At 43.3% G+C, this 21642-nt stretch overlaps 1 protein-coding gene across 1 annotated transcript in view; it reads right to left on the minus strand.

Moving 5' to 3' along the window:
• Positions 1–244: 244 nt before the first annotated feature.
• The window catches only part of LRRC38 (leucine rich repeat containing 38), a 44247-nt gene continuing 22849 nt past the window's right edge, over positions 245–21642 (minus strand). Inside the window, exon 2 of the mRNA XM_072608922.1 lies at positions 245–1444. Within this exon, the coding sequence (XP_072465023.1) occupies positions 1191–1444 (254 nt within the window). The 3' untranslated portion in view covers positions 245–1190. The remainder of the gene's footprint in view (positions 1445–21642) is intronic.

Genomic DNA, 21642 nt, shown 5'->3' on the forward strand with positions numbered 1-21642 from the left:
AATTTAAATCACCCTGCAATTCCTTGGTTCTACAAACTGATTTTGTAGATGAAGAGAGCGTTTTACCGACTTCACCCAATCCCCTTTTGTATCTTCTCTCCTCCACCCAAGATATTAGCTGGTACTGCTGATACTTAGCTACTTTCCCTGGGTGGGATCAGTAGCTCATTTGTTCTCCCCTTAAAATGCTAGATTTCAAAATCTAACCCATTAGCTCAAGTCATTAACTGACTCTTGTGGCTTATTTTTTATAAAAAAATGTGTTTACTTCTTGCCTCCAATGAGAACTATGACGATAATCATTTCTTCAGGGGGGAATCAGGCGTGTGATTTCATTGCTATTGTGAACTCCTGGGAAATAACTTTCTCTTCCATTTCAGATCACCACCTGGTCCAAGACTTAGGGAGCTGCCTGGGGCACTAAGAGGCTAAGTCCCTTGTCAGTATGAGGCAGGGGCAAGGCTAGCACCTAGATCTTCTAGTTTCTGAAGCAAGTTCTCTGCTATTTAGCATTGGAACGCTAATAATATCAAACATTTATAAGAGTGCCTTAGAGTTTGCAAAGCACTTGACGCACGTTATCTCCTCTGACCCTCACAACAACCCTGTGAGGTAGGTGCTGTGACTGTCCCCATTGTATAGATGAGGAAATTGAGACAGTGGGCCTCCCTGAGTCTTCATGACTCCAAATCACAGTGCTCCAGTCAGTCTGGCTCTGGCCTTGAACCCCAAGCTGTCACTTGGGAGGTGGAGGATGTTTTCGTCCCACCCCACCACAGCCAGTACCTCAGTGGGGTCAGTGAGAAATGAATGGACTCAAATCATCGTTGTGGTCAAAGGCTATAAGTCTTCTATAGTTTGGGCCTCCTCATCCTCAGGCAGGAAGCTTGCTTTGACCTTTGCTCTCCTTGTAGACCCAACCCAGGGCATGGCTTTTCTCAGAGGCTGGACAACAAAGGGACGGTTCCCTTGGGCCCCTCTCTTTCTGCTGACTTCTAAGCCCTCAGAATAAAGGCCACCAGCCATGCCAACTGGATCTGAGACTTCAAAGTCTAGAGGAGGAAGAAAGGTCTTGCTGACCTTGCACTGATGGCAGACGATACTCTCCAGTAGCCACCATTTTCCCTTCTTTCTTCTGAGATGGGCTCCTGACTTGGGTCCTTGGACACAAAGTGCAAGGAGATCCCTGGTCAGTCATCCTCTTCTTCATCTTCATCCTCTGTATCTTTGTTGGGAGCACATCTCTGGAAGCACTGGACCACAGTGGCCAGGAAGAAGCTGGAGATGATGGCGGCAATGGACACGGCCACGCCTGAGAAGATGATGATGAAGAGGTCGGTCAAGGACAGGCTGAATTTGCACTCACTAAAACTGGCTTCAGACAGCTCATGCAGGAAGATTCTTCTGTTTTCCATGGGCAGGGAGCACTGGATTTCACTGAGGCCTAATGGGGGAGAAAAAAAAACAGGCAGAGAAGAAAGTTTAGAATCCATCTATTATTCAACCATAGGATTTAGAACTGGAAAGGACTGAAGAGATTATTTGGTAGAAATAGTGCTGGGTTCCATTCCCAGCTATTCTATTTGTAACCCACAAAACCTTGGGCAAATTGCTCATCCTATCTTGCCTCAGTTTTCTTATTTATAAAATAGGAATAATTAGACCTGTAATACCGAACTCAAGTTTTTGTGAGGATGAAATTAGATAATATGTGTACAGCACTATGCAAACCTTTAAAAAATTTTAGACAAGACTTGGTATTGCAAAGACATTGGTACTGCAAACTCCCTCTATCACTGAAAATTGGCAAAGGCTCTATAATACCATCTTTGAGTCACCTGGTACAATAAGCCAGTACAAATCAGAGGTAGGATGGAAATCTAGTCTTCTGCCTTTGAAGTCAACTCTCAATTCAATATATACCATTCTTGTAAACCTTAAAGTGTCATATGCAAATGCCAGCTGTTGTTACCTGAGTTGGGGCAGCTAGTGGCACAGTGCCAGGCCTAGAGTCAGGAACACTCACCTTCCTGAGTTCAAATCCAGCCACAGATGCTTACTCACTGTGTGACCCTGGGCAATCACTTAACCCTCTTTGCCTCAGTTTCCTCATTTGTCAAGTGAGCCAGAAAAGGACATGCCAAATACTCCAGCATCTTTACCAAGCAAACCCCAAATGGGGTCATGAAGAGTCAAACTGGACTGAAAAAACAATTGAAAAATTACCTGAGTTACTCTGGATAAGTCACTTAACTTCTCTGGACTTCAGTTTCCTCATCTGTAAAATAAGGGGGTTGGACCAGAGAATTCTGAGATTCCCTTCAGTTCCAGGTCTGTAATTTCAGAGCAAAATCAAGCCTAGAGAAAATCAGTGACACACGCAAGCTAACTCAGATAAAAATTGGTATTTATTCATACAGTGCTTTAAGGTTTGCAAGGAAATTTTATATGTATCATCTCTCTTTGATCCTCACAACAAGCCAATGAAGTGGGAGCCATCATTATCCCCACTTTACAGATGAAGAAACAGACACTAAAAAAGCACTAATAGCAACAGATATTTATAGATTACTTTAAGCATCACATACACCATCCCATTTGAACCTCACAACAATCGTTAAGAGGCAGCAGGAGCTCCCATCACCTCTATTTTACCGATGGGATACTAAAACTCAGATCAAGTGATCTGTTTCAGGACACGTAGCTGGTAAGTGTCTGAGGTGAGATCTGAACCCCAATAGAATGCTTTTTCCACTCTGACATAAGGAGCTATGAGATGGCTAATGAAGATACTCTACTATGGAATAACAAAAAGGTCGTTAGGGGTCCATATAGGCGGACACTCTGAATTGCCACATCTCAGTCCCAGAAAGACAAGAATGATGAGATACAGGAAAGGTCAAAAGAGATAGAAAGTCAAGTCAACATGTCACTAAGCACTTATTAAGCTCCTACTATATGAAAGGCATGGTGCTAAGCGATGGCTAAGATTAATGAATAAATGAAAGAATGGGAAACACAGAGAATGATTCCTTTTTTCCTTCCTAGACAGTAGGCATGCAATTGTCCACACAGTTCACAGACCCTCAGAGCTGGAAGGAACCCCAGAAGCCGATTCGTCAAACCCATGATTGAATCAGAATGCCCTCTCCCCAAATCCATGAACAAGTGATCATCAGCCAAGTAGCCCAGTCCACTAAGGAAGGGCTTGAATAATTAGGAAGTGTTTTCTGTCATCCAGTCTAAACCTCTCTGCAGCTTCCACCCACTGTTGCTCCCCATCCTGTCTTCTGGGGCCAACTGCAACAAAGCTAATCCCTCTTTCACATAGCGACCCTTCCAGTGCTTGAGATAGCAATCACATGCTCCTGAGTCATCTCCTTAATCAAAGCTCAAGTTTGATATCGAGAAGCTTTACTGGAATAGATTCTTCTAATCTCCAATTTGAGAGTATGACTTCCTTTTTTCCTTAAAGGGACCAAAGATTTTCTCAGACCACTTAAAATGCTTTGAACAAATGGTGTACATGGATTTGTGTGTGTGTGTGTGTGTGTATACACGTGTGTATATGCATGTTTTATGGGGAGGGAGTTAGGAGTATACAAAGAGCTACCCAATAATGTCCTAAGGAATATCCATTTCTTAATCTGAAAAGTGAGGATGAAGATTCTTACTTCCTCCTTACTATGCCCTTGCCCAGTTTTAATCTGTTTTCATAATAAATAAGAATACACTCCCCATTTTGAGCTGCTTGAAACTAAAACCTCTGGTAAAGCTACCATCTTCCTTCTAATCCACAAGTTCAGTACAGTTATTTATCAATCGAGAACCATTTTTTAAAAAGCATTTACTATGGGCCTATATACTATATTATAGTGTTGAACCTACATTCAGGAAGACTAATCTTCCCGAGTTCAAATCTGGCCTCAGAAACTTACTAGCTGGGTGACCATGGGTGAGTCATTTCACCCTGTTTGCCTCAGTTTTCTCCTCTGTAAAATGAGCTGGAGAAGGAAATGACAAACCACTCCAGTGTCTTGGCCAAGAAAACCCCAAATGGGGTCACATCGAGTAAGACAAGACTCAACAGCAATTTTTAGGGCAGCTAAGTGGTGCACTGGATAGAGTACTGGGTCTAGTCAGAAGACTCATCTTTCTGAGTTCAAATCTGACCTCAGATACTTACTAATTGTGACTTTGGGCAAGTCACTTTACCCTGTTTGTCTCAGTTTCCTCATCTGTAAAACGAACTGAAGAAGCAACTAGCAAACCATTTTAGTAAGAAAATCCAAAATGAGGTCACAAAGAGTTAGACACAATAAAAAAGACTGAATAACACAACCATGTATGCACTAGAGCATATACCCTAGAGATATTAAGAAAGGCAAAGACAGCTCCTGCCCTGAAGAAGCTGAGATTCCAAAGGGAGACAATATAGAAATAACTATGTACAGAGAGGAAAGCACTGGTGGAAGAGACTAGGAAAGGTCTTCTGCAGAAGGTAGAATTTCAGCTAAATCTCTTAAAGATGCCAGGAGACCTAAGAGAAGAAGGGAATTCTAGGATGTGAGCTCAAGAGCAGGGCCTGCCTTTTGGCCCAGTGCTTGGCACACAGTAGGTGTTCAATAATGTTTGTTGACTATTAGTTGACTTGCCTAGGGTCACACAGCTAGCATCTGGGGTTGGATCTGAACTCAGCTCCAAGCTCCATCACTCCTTCCCACTGCACCACTCAACTGCCTATTTATTATTAACTTAAAAATAAGGCCAGCTAATTAAAGGCCTTTGAGTCTACACTGGCCTGCCACCTTCACAAGTTGACTTTTGTGTATTGCGTCAGTCTCAGTGCCAGAGATGGAGGTGTGACTCAGGACAGATCGGCTCTTTCCAAAAAGCAGGTCTCACATTTCATCTATTGCTACAAGCGTGCTCACAAGAAACCCATGGAGGTAAGAGCTTCTGGGACAAAGGTGCAGAGAGACAGACAGAAGATTCAGCCTGGGATAGAAGATGGAGCCCTGGATTCAGGAGCATAGGACCTGGGTTGAAATCCTGACTTTGCCCCTTGACTGCCAGTCACATCATAGGATTATAGATTTAGAAAGGGAAGAGACTGGAGAAGTTGCCTTATCCAGATTCCAGATATGGCAGTTTCTAGAAAAGGAAACTGAGGATCCAGGTTAAGTGACTTATCCAAGATTTCATGGATAGTAACTGGCAAAAATCAGCTTTGAACTCAGGTCCTCCAAATCCAAATCCGGGGTGCCTTGCCTTGTATCCCACTGCTCCTCTGCCCCCTCACCTCTCATGGGTCTAGTTTCTTCATCTATAAAATGAGCTGGTTACTAATGCTGTAGGGGGTTGAACACTGGCTTCTGAGAAGACCTTGACTTGAATGCCACATCTAATGCTCCCTGGCTAGGTGACTATGGGACAAGTGACTTTGCCTCACGGGGCCTCAGTTTATTCATCTGTAAAATGGGACTAAATGACCTCTAGAGTCCCTCTCTTCTCTAATTGGATGATGCTGTGGTTTTATTATTCCATAGAATTATACGAGGGGCCATGCCCTGGCTACTTCTTAAACAGGCCTATTCAACGAATGGGCGTTACCTCACCCTAAGTAAATACCTGCAAAGACCTTGGCCTAAAGGGCCCATCCTGGGTCATCTCCAGTCATCCTGATGAATATCTGGTCACTGGATTCAGATGGCTCTGGAGGAGAAGTGAGGCTGGTGACCTGCACAGCCCTCCCTCACTCAGAACAAAGTCAAGTGCAAATCATGTCATTATTTCTCTGATGGCATGGTCTTCTTCGGCAACAAAGGACAACACAAGGATTTAGAACTGGGAGGGACTGTGACCGTCATCCAAGGTCCAATCCTCAGATTTATACAGAGAAAGAAACTAAAAGTGAAGGCAAAATGATTTGCCCCACATCACCAGGATCCAAATCCAGGCCTTCTGCTTCCAGATCCAACCCTCATTCCATAGCTCTGTTTCATCCCAGGCAGAGCATGGGGCTTTAATGTTTAAAAGGTACGGGGATTAAGCTTAGGATGAAAGTCCTAGGAATGACTGAAATCAGATCCAGACTCAGGACTTTGGAGGTCACCATCTAGCTGCTACTAGTCAGACTCCTGAATACCGTGTAAATCTCCTGGACACTTCACTCCCAGGGATAAGCACAGATCTCTCCTTCTGTTCTTTGGGACATGTCCTGGGCACAGTACCTGGCATTCAGCCCTGGCAGAGATATGAGAGTAGCCTCCTGAATCAAGCTGTCACTCGGCTCATCGCTTCAAAGGTGACTTGAAAAAAGACAGAGAAGTGGAAGACCTAGCTGGGATGGTAGGGAGGAGAATGTGTTCGTCCTTCGTTGCTGAAGAAGACCATGCCGTCAGAGAAATAATGACATGACTTGCACTTGACTTTGCTTTGAGTGAGGGAGGGCTGTGCAGGTCACCATCCTCACTTCTCCTCCAGAGCCATCTGAATCCAGTGACCAGATATTCATCAGGATGACGGGAGATGACCCAGGATGAGGCAATTGGGGTTAAGTGACTTGCCCAAGGTCACACAGCTAGTGAGTGTCAAGTGTCTGAGGTGAGATTTGAACTCAGGTCCTCCTGACTCCTGCACTGGTGCCCTATCCACTGCACCACCTAGCTGCCCCAAGGGAGGAGAGGCTGGTCTGCTGAAAGGCTAGCTGAGGTCTCTATATCAGCAACCCTGCCTCTTCAGAAGGTCCACATGTAACTTATTCAACTGGCCCTCAAAATACCTGTCCCAATGATATGGTAAGAATAACCACAGACACATACTCCTTTGAGATCTTCAAAGGACTTACCCAAGCATCAGTTACATCTTTAGAAGGCAGTGTGGTATACTGGAGACAGTGCTGGATTTGGCCTCTGACACTCCTGGTGTGACCCAGGAAAAAGCAATCTCTTCATCTTGCCTGCATCCCTCTGGCCTCCTCCTCTGATTGGGGATTCTCTGCCCAGAATCCTCCTGACTTTCTGCACTTTTCCACTTTGTCCCCTTAGAGGGACCTTTCCTCTCTCCCTAGCCACCTCTCCCCAATTCCAACTCCCCATTAGAGTATAAGCTCCTTGAGGAGAGGGACCATTTTTCATTTTTCTTGCATTTGTATTTCCACCAATTAGCATGGTGCCTGATACATAGTAAGTGCTTAATAAATTCTGTCTAGTTACCTATTTCTCCACCTCTATCTGTCTACTTACCTATCTGTATCTATTATTTACCTACCTATCAATTTAGATATCTTTCTGTTTCTACCTACTATTTATCTCTCTCTCTCATCATCATCTCTCTTTCTCTCCCTTCTCTCTACTCTGTCCTCTCTCTCCTCTCCTTTTCTCTCTTTCCTCTCCCACTCTCTCCCTCTCTCTCTGTCTTTGTCTCTGTCTCTCTGTCTCTGTCTCTCTGTCTCTGTCTCTCTCTCTCTCTTTTTCTCTCTCTCTCCCCCTCTTTCTTTCCTCCCTCTCCCTATCTCTCTTTCCTCTCCCTCTCCTTCCTCCCTCTCTCTTTCTCCCCTCTTTCTTTCCTCCCTCTCCCTATCTCTCTTTCCTCTCCCTCTCCTTCCTCCCTCTCTCTTTCTCCCCTCTTTCTTTCCTCCCTCTCCCTATCTCTCTTTCCTCTCCCTCTCCCCCTCTCCCACTCTCTCCCTCTCTCTCTGTCTTTCTCTGTCTCTGTCTCTCTGTGTCTCTCTGTCTTTGTCTCTGTCTCTCTGTCTGTCTCTCTCTCTCTCTCTTTTTCTCTCTCTCTCCCCCTCTTTCTTTCCTCTCTCTTTCCTCCGTCTCCCTCCCTCTCCCTCCCTCTCCCTCCCTCTCCGGGATGTTGTAAAGATCAAATGAGAATATATTTTGCAAATCTTAAAGTGAAAAGCAGAAATGTTCGCTATTAGTAGTAATAGTTAGAAAAGGCCTTTATATGCTTATTTGATTCTCACGATAACCTTACAATATTAGTCCTGAAAGTAAGATTAGCCCCATTTTTTATATAAACAAAATGAGCCCAGAAAGGTTAAGTGATTTCCCCATGGTCACACAGCTAGTGAGTAGTGGAGGCACTCAAACCCAGGTTGAAGACAATGGAGGTGTTGCTAAGTCCAGTTATGGATTAAACCACAAATAGTTTTCATTTGCTTTTGACCTCAATTATTTAGTCCTCATCTACTCAGCTCCCTAGGGTCAAGCGGGAACAAGCAGGACCAGGGACGTCAAACTCAGAGACATGAGCAGCTGTATCTCTATCTGGGGTAAGTTCAGTTCTGGGAAGGACTCTGAGAGTACAGATAAAGCTGTGATGGGACATCAGGGCTGCTGAGCTAGAGGCCTGGGAATCCAGGTGAGGGGAGAAAGAGACCCCCACCATGCTGGTGTGCTGGAGTGAAGCCCTGCCTACCCTGTACCAGCCAGAGCTCTAGTCAACCTTACCCCATCAGAATGTCCTGCCCTGGTTCTGGCCTATCGCCCAGTCCAAGCCCTGGGGATGTCCCAGACTCTCTCCTGTTACTGAAGAGGTCACACTGATCCAGCCTAGGTTTCCTGAGAAAGACTCCCCTCCCCACAAAAGTTATTTCTAGAATCTCTGGGTTTTTCATTGATATGGTCACACCTGCCCAGTTCCAGCTTGTCTGCTCTCTCTCTCTCTCTTTGCAGCAACAGATTATATCTGGCTGTGCCAAATATTTAAATGCATTTGCCTTCCCTGAACACACACTAAGTACTGAGCAAGGCTGAGCTGCAGCAGAAGCCACAATAGGATCTAACATTCTTATACAACAGAGAATCTAAATTCAGATTGCCCTGGGCTAACTGTGAGTAAAGACAGTAGCTGGCTTTTTGTTCCCTTTCTGCTTTCACCCTCAATCAGTCAATGAATCAATCAATCCCCAAACACCTAGGATGCTGGGTTATGCGCGAGGGGCTGGAGATCTGAAGACAAAAAGGAAACAAGGCCTGCCCTCAAGGAGACCATGTATATAAATGTATATGGTAAGTATATATATGTATGTATATACAATACACATATATGTAGTATATGCACGTGTGTATGTGTACATACACATATGTGTATATATGTGCATGTATGTATATGCCATATATGCATCTTACATGGTATATACATGTGTGTGTGTGTATGCAAAATTTCTCAAAATAAATTCAAGAACATGAAGCTAAGCCCAGGGCTAGCAGTCAGGGTCACACTAACTCACATATAGTGAATGACAATGAGACCCAAATCATGGAAGGGATCCCAGGCGGATCCTTTTAGAGTTGGAAGAACCCGGAACCCAGAAGTAACTCGCTCGAGGTCACACGGGTCCTTACTGGCAAAGTCAGGACTGGAGCCCAGGTCCTCGGCCTCTCTGTCCAGTTCTATTTCTGCTGTGTTGGATCTTGTGGCAAACCCAAGCAGGGAAACCCTTCCAAGGTTTATATTGGTAGATCAAGTCAAAAAAGCATTTAGTAAGTAGTATGCGCCAGACATTGTACTAAGCACACAGAATGGAAAGAGAAGCAGAAGACAATTCCTGCCCTCAAGGAGCTTACCATAATGAGGGAGGATGATATAGAAAATCAAGTTAAAAGGGGATGGGGAAAGAAATCCAAAAAGCCAGTAGTAAATATGACTGACCAGGGCAGCCGTCTTCAAATGGACATTATGGGAGGAACTAAGCAGTCAGAAGACTGTAGAGGTGGAGTGGTCTCAGGGGAAGATGGAACTTCCAGGCTAAAAAGCCTATTGACTAATGGAGGAAAAAGCAGCCCAGAATGTCAGGAGCGGAGCCCAGAGAGAAACAAAGGAGAGAACATGGTTGGCTTGGGCACTTTCCCGAACATGGAGGTTTCAAGGAGAACTGACCAATCAGAAAAAGGGGGTGGAATGATCTTCCAGGGGGAACAATGCTAGCAAAGAAAAAGGTGGACTTCAAAGCTCTTTGTGAACCTCTCATAGCATTATATAGAGGTGAACTGTTATTAAAATTTCACTTTGGTTCAAAGTCTTTATTGAGTTGCTGGCTACTAAACACAGTGATTCATTTATTATGTGGCATTTTAATACCTGATGTCATTTGATCTTCACAATCACCCTACAAAGTAGGGAGGGAAAGTTCTCATAATTCCCATTTGATCCTCCCCAGTCATTTCTAAGCTCTGATGCTTATACTCTGGCCCTCCTCTCCCACCACCAGAATGTGCACTCTGCTTCTAGTGCATTGGGCTCTGACAGGCGAGCTTTCTGACTTGACTATAATACCACTTTCTGGCCAGCTTCAAACCATATCCCCTACAGTTCTCTGACCAATGGGACTTGGGTTCCCGATTCTGTGACCTTGGGCTCTGACAGAAAAGCTGTGGAACAGGGCTTGGGTCCCTGAGTTTAAATCCAGTTTTTACCAGCTGTGTGACCATGGGCAAGTCACTTAACCTTTATCTGCCTCAGTTTTCCCATCTGTAAAATGGAGATAATCACGGCACCTACAACCCAAGGTAGTTGTGAGGATAAACTGATATATGTGTAAGATTCTTTGCAAACCTTAAGGCACTCTGTCAATGCTGGCCCTTACTACTGTTGGGCTGCTAGGTGGTGCAGTGGATAGTGTCCTGGATCTGGAGTCAGGAAGACTCTTCCAGTCTTGGACACTTACTAGTTGTGTGACCCTGGACAAATCCCTTCACCCCATTTGCCTCAGTTTCCTCATCTGTCAAACAAGCTGGAGAAGGAAATGGTAAACCACTCCAGTATCTTGGTCAAGAAAACCCCAAATGGGGTCATGAAAAGTCAGACACAACTGAAATGACTAAACAACAAATTACTACTATTATTGTTATTGTTACCACCTTGATAAGAACCAGGCCACCATGCCATTATTCTGCCAAACATGTACTGTCCTCCTCTGACTTTCCAACTCTATTTCCTCTTTATGTTTTTATCTTCCCCAAGTATTAGAGCATAAGCTTTTTGAGGCCAGGGACTGGCTTGCTTGCTTGTTTTTGAATTCTTAGTGATTAGCATATTTTTTGGCCATAGTAAAGAGTAGATTCCTTTTCATTCATTCATTCATTGAGTCTGTCAGTCAGTCACAGATATGAAAATGGAGGGGATTAGAGTCCAAGATCACAGAGGAAGAAAGTCTTAGAACCCAGGCTTGATAGCAGGAGCCTTCTGACTATAGACAGTTTTCTGGATTACAGGGTCTTAATCTTTCTTGGGACTTGAACCCCTTTGGCAGTCTGGTGAATCCAATGGACCCCTTTCTCAAAATAATGTTGGTTATCCAAATTCATAACTGAAGGAACTGTGAAATTTTACTTTTCAGTTCATTCGCTTTTTCAATCATATCTGATTCTTCGTGACCTTATTTGGGGTTTTCCTGGCAGACATACTGGAGAGGTTTGTTACTTACTTCTTCAGCTCATTTTACAGATGAGAAAGCTGAGGCAAACAGGGTTAAGTGACTTGCCCCAGGTCACATAGCTAGTAAGTGTCTAAGGCCAGATTTAAACTCAGGTCTTCCTGACTCCAGGCCTGGAGATCTATCTGCTGTGTGTCACTGAAGATACATTTTTTTTCCCATCAAAGTTCCCAGAAACCATGAAATCAAGGTCTGATCCAACTCCTTTTTATTACTGGAGAAAACTGGGGCCCAGAGAATCACAGAATCATAAACCACTGGAGATGAAAGGGGCCTTAGATCACTTTGTCCAATCTTCTCATTGTATAGATGAGAGGTTAAGTGATTAGCCCAAGCCAAGTCAAGAAGCATTTATTAAGGGCTTACTATGTGCCAGGCACTGCATGCACCAAGTGCTAGGGATACAAATACAAATAAAAAAAGCCAGTGCCTGCCTTCAGGGAGCTTACATACTAATGGGAGAAGACAAAACCCATAGAAAAGAAGTGACCAGAAAACTGAGTTTTGTTCTGGGGAGGGAGAAAGTGGGATAGGGGTGAGGAAAAAGGTATTCTGGCTGGGCCATGACTGTGAAGTCTGAAGAATAAATGGTGGCTGCTCTGGACCCTTACTCAAAATGGAGGCCTCTAATGTTCACCAGTAGAATGAGGTTATAGAGGCAGAAGGACAAGGCAGCTGAAAGATGCTGGAGAAATCTGGAGAGTAAAGTCTGGCCCAGACTACACAACCTCTTTAAATGGTTGGGTCAATGAGATCTTCCTAACTGAAGGAAGGTGCCATCTTTGTCTACAGAGCTTGAGGATGGTCCTTCCAAACATACCCGTCCTCTCTTCTGTCTTCCATAACTGTTCATCTTGTTCTAGGCTCAGGAGAGCTAGGGAATAGCTATCTCTCTTCTGAGCCTAGCTCCACATTTAGCATGGTGGAGAGAGGGATGACCCAACTATCCTGAAGGGGCCTGTTAGCCACCCTGGCATGGTAAAGCTCAGCTTCCCATCTAAGGCTTTCTCAGAACTCTGCCAGTTTTCTCCGAGTCCCATCTCCCTTTGACTAATGACTTCATGGAAGCAGCTGACACCCAAGCCTGAGAAGACTGAATATTTGCCATTCTCCCGAAATAGATGGTGACACAGAGGATAGTAGATTAAGATGAATCTCCATTTGGTCTGTTCCTTGCCAGTGAGGAGTCCTGTGGGGACAGATCTTCTTTCATCTTGAGGTAAAAGAGGTTCCCTCTGGGGTGTCTACACTACTTTTGGGGTACCTAGAACAGATTGCCCTTTTACCAAAGCTCAAATGGCTTGGTAAACACTGGTCAAGATTCCCACTGGTGTTTCAGAGGCTAGGAATTTGAGCTGGAAGGCCTCTAAGGAGGCTGCCTAGTCCAACCCTCATTTTACAGGTGAGGAAATGAAGACCCAGAGAATTTAAATTATTTGCCTAAGGTTTTGTTAGGAAAAATTAGAAAAAATTTCTTTGTTAGGAAATTTTTTCCCCATACATTAAAACTAAATCTGCCTCTTTATACTTGCTACCCATGGCTGTAATTCTGTCCTCTGGGGCCAAGGGGAAAGTCTCATCTTTCCACAGTGGCCTGTCAAATGCTTGATGGTGGCTATCATTCCCGAGAGCATCCAACAAGCATCTAATAATTACCTATTATGTGTAAGTCACGGGATTGATACCGGGGAATACAAAGACAAAGGAAAAACAGTCTCTTGTCTCAAGGAGCCTATATTCTATTAGGGGCGTACAACCCATAGACTCAGTCACTTATATGTGCTAATTTAAGGAGATGGAGCCCTGATACTTAGGAATGGTTTCCTGTAAGAGTTGCTACATGAGCTGAACTTTGAAGGAAGCTAAGCATTGTAAGAGGGGGAGATAAGGAAGGAGCACATTCCAGGCAGATGGCACAGAGATTGGAAGCAGGGAGGTAGGGCAGAGCATTCAGGGGCTCAGGTGAGTCTGCCTTCCTTCTGCCCTGAGAAGACCTAATAGGGCAAATTCCTCTCCTTGACTCCTGGCGTGGGACTTACTGCCTCCAGCAGGAGCCTGACTCTGCTTCCAGTCTCTCCTTTGCTTCTGAACTCAGGTGACACAGCAAGTGCTTATGAAACACCCTGGATTTTTCTTCATGGTGAAAATCTCACTCAAGAGGAAGCAGGAAAAAGAAAAAAAACACCAAACTGTCAATGTAATGTTTTTTCATTCTGTAATCTGTCATGTGTCCTATTCCAATTTCATTCATTCAAAGGATCACAGATGCTTTGGGGAAGGGGCCCGAGAGATTCAACCCCTTTGTTTTTTAAAGGAGAAAACTGATGCCCAGTGAGGTTAACTCACTTCCTCAAGGTCAGAGAGGGAGAATGTAGTTGAGGAAGCAATTGAGTTTAGGTCCCTTGATATGAAATTCAGTAGGCTTTCCTTTTTATACATAGAATATATACTATCTGTGGGCAACTGGGAGGGGCATTGGATACAGCTCCATGCTGGAAATCAAGAAGACTCACCTCCATGAGTTCAAATCCCACCTCAAACACTTGTTAGCTGGGTGACCCTAATCAAGTCACTTTACCCTGTTTGCCTCAGTTTCCTCATCTGTCAAATGAGTTGGAGAAGGAATGGCAATCCACTCTAGAATCTCTACCAAGAAAACCCCAAATGGGGTCACAAAGAGTTGGACATGACTGAAATGACTAAATAACACAAAATTAACAGGGGGATTTTATAGGGGGATCTTTATAGTCCTTCTAGGGGGATCCCTGAAGAGGCTATAGAGGAAATTGCTGAGGGGATGGAGACACTGAGGAAGGAGCTGAGCCTGGGTGGAAGGAGAAGTGGACTGAGGAGGGGAACTCCAAAGTAGGTGAAACAAGGAAGCAGCAGAGATCAAGAGAACCAAAGGAAGGAGTAACAAAGACTTACCCTTTCTGAGCCTCAGTTTTCTCATTTACAAGATGAGGAGACTGAACTTGATGGTCTTTATGATCTTTCTAGCTCTGACAGTCTCATCAGGTTGGGTTTTCTTTTCACTTGTGTCTGATTCTTCATGACCCCATTGGGGTTTTCTTGGCAAAGATACTGTAGTGGTTTGCCATTTCCTTCTCCATTTCATTTTACAGGTGAGAAAACTGAGGCAAACAGGATGAAGTGACTTGCCCAGGGTTACACAGCTAGTAAATGTCTGAGACCAGATTTGAACTCAGGGAGATGAGTCTTCTTGATTCCAGACCTCGCACTAATCACTTCAAAAGCTAGTTGCCCTCTAGTATATAGCTAGTACATAGAGTACTGTGCTAGGCACCAGAAGAGAGACATAATTTAGCTGGCACCCTCCCTGCTCCTGAAGGGATTACAGTCTAGCAAACTTACAGAGTTTGCTAGTTCAGGATGGGATCAACGAAGGAACTATAAGCTCAGCTATATAAATGTTAGCTCATACCAGCATCACCATCATTACCATCTAATCCAGCCTCCAAATTGGACAGACTTTTCATTCTTCCTACCTGGTTTTCATTCAGAGTGTAACACTCTTGGGGAAGTCTCAGACTACAAAGACTCTGGGAGCTGTATTTTTTTTCCCAGCCTGGGTGATAGGATGGGTGGAACGCTGGGCCTGGAATCAGAAAGACCTGAGTTCAAATCCAGCCTCAGGCATTGCTTAGATGTGCAACCCTGGGCAAGTTACTTAACCTTTGTCTGCCTCAGTTCCCTCATTTATAAATTAGGTAGGCCTACCTATCTCTCACAGTTGTTGTGAGTATCAAATGAGGTAAAATATGTAAAACACTTAAAGCACTGCCATCACCATCATCATCATTATTATTGAGGAAGCTAATATGAGATCAGGACTAGAGGGTGCCATTTCTTTTCCCTACAAGTATGAGTTTTGTGGAGGATCTGGAGAGGAAAGCACATGGGGAGAGAGGACATGAGCAAGGTGACCAGGTGGTGTCATGACTCATGAAACAGCGGTGTGAATATGTCACCTAGTGGCTGTTCCTTCTTCCAAACACCAAAGCCTCCTAACAAGACAGTGAGAGTTAAAAATCAGAGAGACAAGTGGGAAATCTAAGATTAAAAAAAAAATCATAGGCCCTTGCTCAGGTGACAGGAAATTCTTATAGAAAACAGAAGGAAGGAGTTAGTGGTCTTGAGCCCTACTCCCTGCCTTCCTTCAGAGGGTGGGGAGGCGCCCCCTCCTAAGCATATCCTTTTATTCATTTAAAGGCCACATCTGATTAATCTAATCTTATTTCTTTAAACATCTCTAAATCTATCTTGTATTTTCTTGTGTGCTAACATTCAGGACCAGAGGGCTTGGGACAGCTCCAGGAACCCTACAGAAGAAAGTAATCTTTCTAAGATCTCCATCCTTCAGCCTGCAATCATAAACCATTCTGAGCTTTCATAACTATAACTTGCAAGAACAGAATTACTGTGGATTATGAGGCCTTTTAAAATCTGCCTCATCAGACCTAAACCTAATGTGATGACCCCTAAGGTTACAATAGAATCCTAGAAAACCTAGAGCTGGAAGATGTCTTTGAAGTCATCCAATCCGATCCTCTCCCTTGATGGAAATGGAAACTGAGACCTGGACCTGAGGCCCAAACATTTTCCAGAGAGTCCACATGGCCTAGTAGAAGGATCATGGGATTTAGAGCCCAGACTTGGGTTCAAATCCTAGTTCTGCTACTTATTGCTTGTGTGGGTTTGGCTAAGTAATTTAACCTCTCTGAGTCTCAGTTTCCTTATCAAAAAACAGGTTAGACCCAGTGACCTCTAAGGTTCCTTCCAGTTCTAAATTTATAAGCTGGAGCCTTATAAGGGGAATGTAGGTCTCCTGATTCCGTTTTATCAGAAAGTGTTGCTTTTTTGCCTCAATTCTCCCTTCTGCAAAAGACAACTTAGTAAGGAAGCATATATATAGTTCTCTCCATGTCCCTCCCCTACTCAAGAAACTTCCATGACTCTCTTTTTCTAGAACAAAGGACAAACTCCTCACCTCTGCTTTCAGAATCTTTTAGCAGCATCTTTCAAGGTTCAGCTCAGATGCAACCTCCTCCCCTTAATACTCCTGAGTTCCTCTCTTGTTAGTGACTCTCCCAAGCCACAATTACCTTGTATTTACTTCATATAAGTACTTAGTTCTGGCTTACTGGTATAATAATAATAGCTAGATTATTTTTTTAGCACTTCAGAGTTTGAAAAATGCTTTACTCGTTCGATCTTCATAAGAATCCTGTGAGGTAGTTGCTATTATCATCCCCATTTTACAGATAACAAAACAGAGGTGGAGGGAGGTGAATTAATTTGCTCAGGGTTCACAGAGCTACTTAAAGTGTCTTAGATAGGATTTGAACTCAGGTCTTCCATGCTTCATGTTTAACATTGGCACTCACTGTGCCACCTAGGACTGAGATATGTGTATAAATTGCATCCCCTCCATTACAATGGGAGCTTTTTCAGGACAAAGACTATTTATTTGAAGAGGACCCATCTAGCATAAGGCAATCATGATCTAACATCATGATTGAGTCATAGTAGGCTTTTTCTAAAGACTTGAATTGCTTATTGCTTAGTTTACCTTCTACATCATCAACATCCCTTCAGCATCTGCTGTGAGGCATTAGAGAGTAGTAGAGAGTACTGGGCTTAGAGTCAGCCAGTCCTGGGTTCAGATCCTACTTTGACACTCACTGGTACAGGACCTCAGGGTAAGTCATTTTCCCTCCTTGTGCCTCTAGTAATTCACTAGAATTCAGCTACTACAAATGTGCATTTGTGGAGACAGATTCCATACTGGGTGGTCTTTATGGTCATGAAGTCATCGATCTTTCTTGTATTTGTGTAATAAATATAATTTCTTTGTTATTGGGACAGGGTAGGAAGAATCACAAAGAAATAAGGGAAGACATTAGAGCGATGAAAACAGGATCAGAACAGTGATATACACTGAGGTCTAATGAACAGTTCTTGGAAGCATGGGGCAAATTCATGGCGATGGGGTGGGAAGTCCCCCTCCCTGCTGATGGCATGAGCATCCTTCTGATCTCCCATCTTCACAAACTTGGAACCATCTTTGACCCTCTTTTTTCTCCCTCATTCAATCAACTGCCAAGTCTTGTCGATCTCACTTCCACAATATCTTGATATGTTTTATTTTTTTCCTCTCCACTCATGTAGCTTTATCTCAGAGTTCAGCCCATCACCATCTCTTAGCTGAATTATGGCAAATAGTCTCTTAATTATATCTTTGCCTTCAGTCTCTCCCCTCTCCAGTCCATTCTCCACACAGCTTCCAAATAGATTTTTCCTAAAAATAGATCCAATCATCCATCTCTCATCATCATCATCATCATCATCATCATCATCATCATCATCATCATCATCATCACATTCATCGTCATCATCAATGGCTCCCTGTTGCTTTTATGATAAAAATACAAAATCTTCAGCCTGGATTTTAAAACCCTTCCCAGTCTGACTCTCACCTACCTTTCTGATGTTCATTTCATTTCATGTTATTTCACATATTCTGTGCCAGTCAGACTGCTCTGCTGGCTGTTTTCTGTACACAACATTTCATCTCTCATGTCCATGCTTTTGCACAAGTGGTCCCCATGTCTCAAATGTTCTCTTTTCTCCCCACTGCCTTCTAGACTCCTGGTCTTCTTTCAAAGCACAGCTCAGAGGTCTCCCTCATATATCAGGTCCTTTCTCATCCTCTCAGTTTTTAGCACTCTCCTCCTTTGGAAGTTACTTTTATTATTTACTGCTATATTCAACGTATTCCTCTTTACTTCTGGAGGACAGGGGATGTTTCATTTCTGTCTTTGTAGCCCCAGCCACCAGTCAAGTGCCTTGAACATTGTGGGCACTTAATAAATGTTTGCTGACTTGAATTTGCAAACCAAACACCAGCTGGTGGTGACTTTGTATGAATTCAAGTAGCAAAGTATAGTAATTGGATGGAACAGGACAAGACAGGACAGTAGATAGGATGAGACAGGTTAGGAGAGAATAGGATGTGATAGATTAAGACAGGACAGGTCAGATCAGGGTAGGATAAGATAGAACAGAACAGGTTAGAATAAGATAGGATAGAATAGGATGGGTAGGATAAGGTAGGGTAGAGTGGGATAGGGTAGGATGAGGTAGGTCAGGATAGATAGGATAGGGTAGGACAGGGTAGGGTAGATAGGGTAGGATGGGATGGGGTAGGAGGGGATACAGTAGGATGAGGTAGGATGGGACAGGGTAAGATAAGGTAGCATGGGACAGGGTAGGATAGGGTAGGATAGGACAGGGTAGGATGGGATAGGATGGGCCAGGGTAGGATAGGGTAGGATAGGATAGGATAGAGTAGGATTGGATAGGGTAGGATAGGGTAAGGTAGGATATTGGATGGCATTTGATATAGTGAAATACATCATAGCATAGCAAGGCAGAGTAATGTATAATATGGTATAATATAGCATAGCATAGTATAACCAATATAGTAGGAGAAAAGATTAATGTTGATAACATAACTACCTATAAAACCTCTAGCTAATGGGATAATAAACCTGTAGCCAAGAACCAACCTGAAAACAAGTAAAATAAATACTCTAATACTTACCAGGGGAGGTTGTCTTGGATTATCTGCCTCAACTGAACTTTCCTCCAGGCACAGGACTCTGGGGGTGGAGACAGTAGTGTTCTAGGACTAGGAGAAGGAGAAGGGGCAAGCATGCCATGTAGTCTGAGACTAGAAGAGGGCCATGAGGCACAGGGATGGTAGAATGAAGGGCTACCAAGAGAAAGAAGTGTTTTCCTCTCCAAGATATTGGCTGGGGCAAAGTCCCAGTCATCCTACCCTAGTTACAACTCTGAATATAAACATTGCCTCTGGCTCCTTTCAGTACTTTCAGGGACTTGTGATTTCTCCTTGGAATTACCACTATAGATCAGACACCTCTATAACAGCGGCCAGTCTTTAGGGGGTGTTTAGCTAAAATGTTCATCCCTTGCAGCCAGTCTGACAAGGAGCCTTTCTCAACTTAACTAGGCTGGTTCTTGTGGAACAGATAAACATCCAACTGATTACAGGGTCTATAGTCAAAATCTTGATTGGGATTGTTAGAGACATGAAGCCTCACCTTCATGAATCTAAGGTCTTAAATGTAGATTTCATCTATATTTTAGAGAATATAAGGAAAGGGCCTTAGAGATCTTTTGTGGTATGTAAATGTAATAGTATATGGCTACTGTTTTGTAAGAAATGATAAATACAGAGAAGCATGACAAGACTTGTGTGAACTGATGCAGAGTGAAGGAAGAAGAACCAGGAAAATTGTATACTCAGTGACTACAACAATGTTAATAGAAAGAACAGTTTATGAAATTATACTGAACAAGCTTATATGAGAAGACACCTACCTCTTTGAAAATGTTGGGACTGTGGGTGTGAACACTGCAGATAATGTCAGATTGGGTTGATTAGTTTTTCAGAGCCTTTTTCCCTTTATTATAAGGGAAGGCTTTCTGGGAGGGGGAAGGATATATTAGGATAAAAAAATATTAAACCAAGAAATATCAATACATTCTTAAAAATAATAACAGAAACAAAATTCTTTAACTTATACAGGAGAGGCAGTATGATACAGTCAAGAGTTGGCCTTGGAGTCAAGATTTGAGTTCAAGTCCTGTCTCTGATACATACAGGCTATGGGATCACAGACAAATTACTTAGCTAATTATTGCCCTGGGGCAACCCTCCAGGGCTGTAAATTATGGAGCAGTTGGAGTTGAAATCCTCCATCCTGATTCAGGATGATAATAATGTTTATACAGTGCTCACCATATGTTGGGTACTGCACTAAGTGCTTTACAATAATAATTTCATTTCATTCTTGCAACAACCCTGGGTGGTTAGATGCTATTATTAACATCATTTTTTTAAACAAATGAGGAAACTGAGGCAGAAAGTGTCTAAGTGACTTGCCCATGGGCCCACTGGTAAGTATCTGAGACTGGATTTAAACTCAGGTCTTCCCGCCTTCAGGAAACATTATATTTGTTAAAGTTAATGCTTCCTCTTTTTTTCTTTTAAGCTGCAGTTTGGTGATAGTGGTTTTATCTTTTATTTTCCTTTTTTATTTGAACATTGTTGTTACGGTTATTACCTTCCTCCTAAATTTTCTCCTATTATTAAATCTATCCTGCTGGCCCCTTCCCAATAACTCTTCTTCCCTCCAGAATTCACTGATTCCATCTCTGCTTCCTCAGTCTGAGACTGTTCAGCAGGCGTTGGTTATGAAAATCATTTCCCAGAATAGACTAGCTAAGGGCCCACTGGCCTCTCCTTACCAGCTCATTACTAGGGGTGAATGCTTTTGCCTTGCACTGAAACTGTCAGAGAAATTTGCTCACCAAAAAATAAATGTTTTTTAAACATAAAAATGATCCTAATTTTCCTGAAATGCCAGGAGCTAGTTTTAATTGAGTCTGTGATCTTTCCAGAGCCAGTAGTGTTTTGGGGGGCTGTTGGGACCTGAGCAGCCCTAGACAGAGGTTTTTTTCCTCTAACCCAGCACTGCAGAAACACCCTTGCTGTGGACACGGGCCAGAGGGAAGGCCTTCCCTTTTTAGGGAGTCCCACTTCACTCCCTCTTCATGGACTATTTCTTAGGCGAGGGTGTGGAACCTGCAGCTTCAAGTCAAAGGGCCGCACTTGAGGATCTAGGGGGGCAGCCTCAAGGCTGCAGGTTTTCCAACCTGGCTTAGAGCCTAGAAATTCCTACCTAGATCTGGAAAAGCAAAAAACAGGGAATTGTAGACAAAAACAGAAAACTTTAGGAGATAGAAGGTTAAAGTTGAGAGGGACTTTAGAAGAGAATAATCTGGAAGAAAAGGCAAAGAGGTTAAATATTTATACAATACTTACTCTCTGCTAAGTGCTTTACGATTATTATGTCATCTGATCTTCACAACAACCCAGGACGTCAGGGGCTATTATTTTCGTATTTTTAAAACTGACCAGCCTGAGGCTGAATGACTTGCCCAGGATCACACAGCTAGTAAGTATCTGAGGCTAAATTTGAACTCAGGGCCTCCTGAAGCTAGCGCATTATCCACTGTACTACTCAAGACACATTAGAGTTGGAAGATTCCTTAGGACAGAGAATATCAGAGCTTGGAGGATC

This window comes from Notamacropus eugenii, chromosome 5 (assembly GCF_028372415.1).
Source record: "Notamacropus eugenii isolate mMacEug1 chromosome 5, mMacEug1.pri_v2, whole genome shotgun sequence".
Classification (NCBI taxonomy): Eukaryota; Metazoa; Chordata; class Mammalia; order Diprotodontia; family Macropodidae; genus Notamacropus; species Notamacropus eugenii.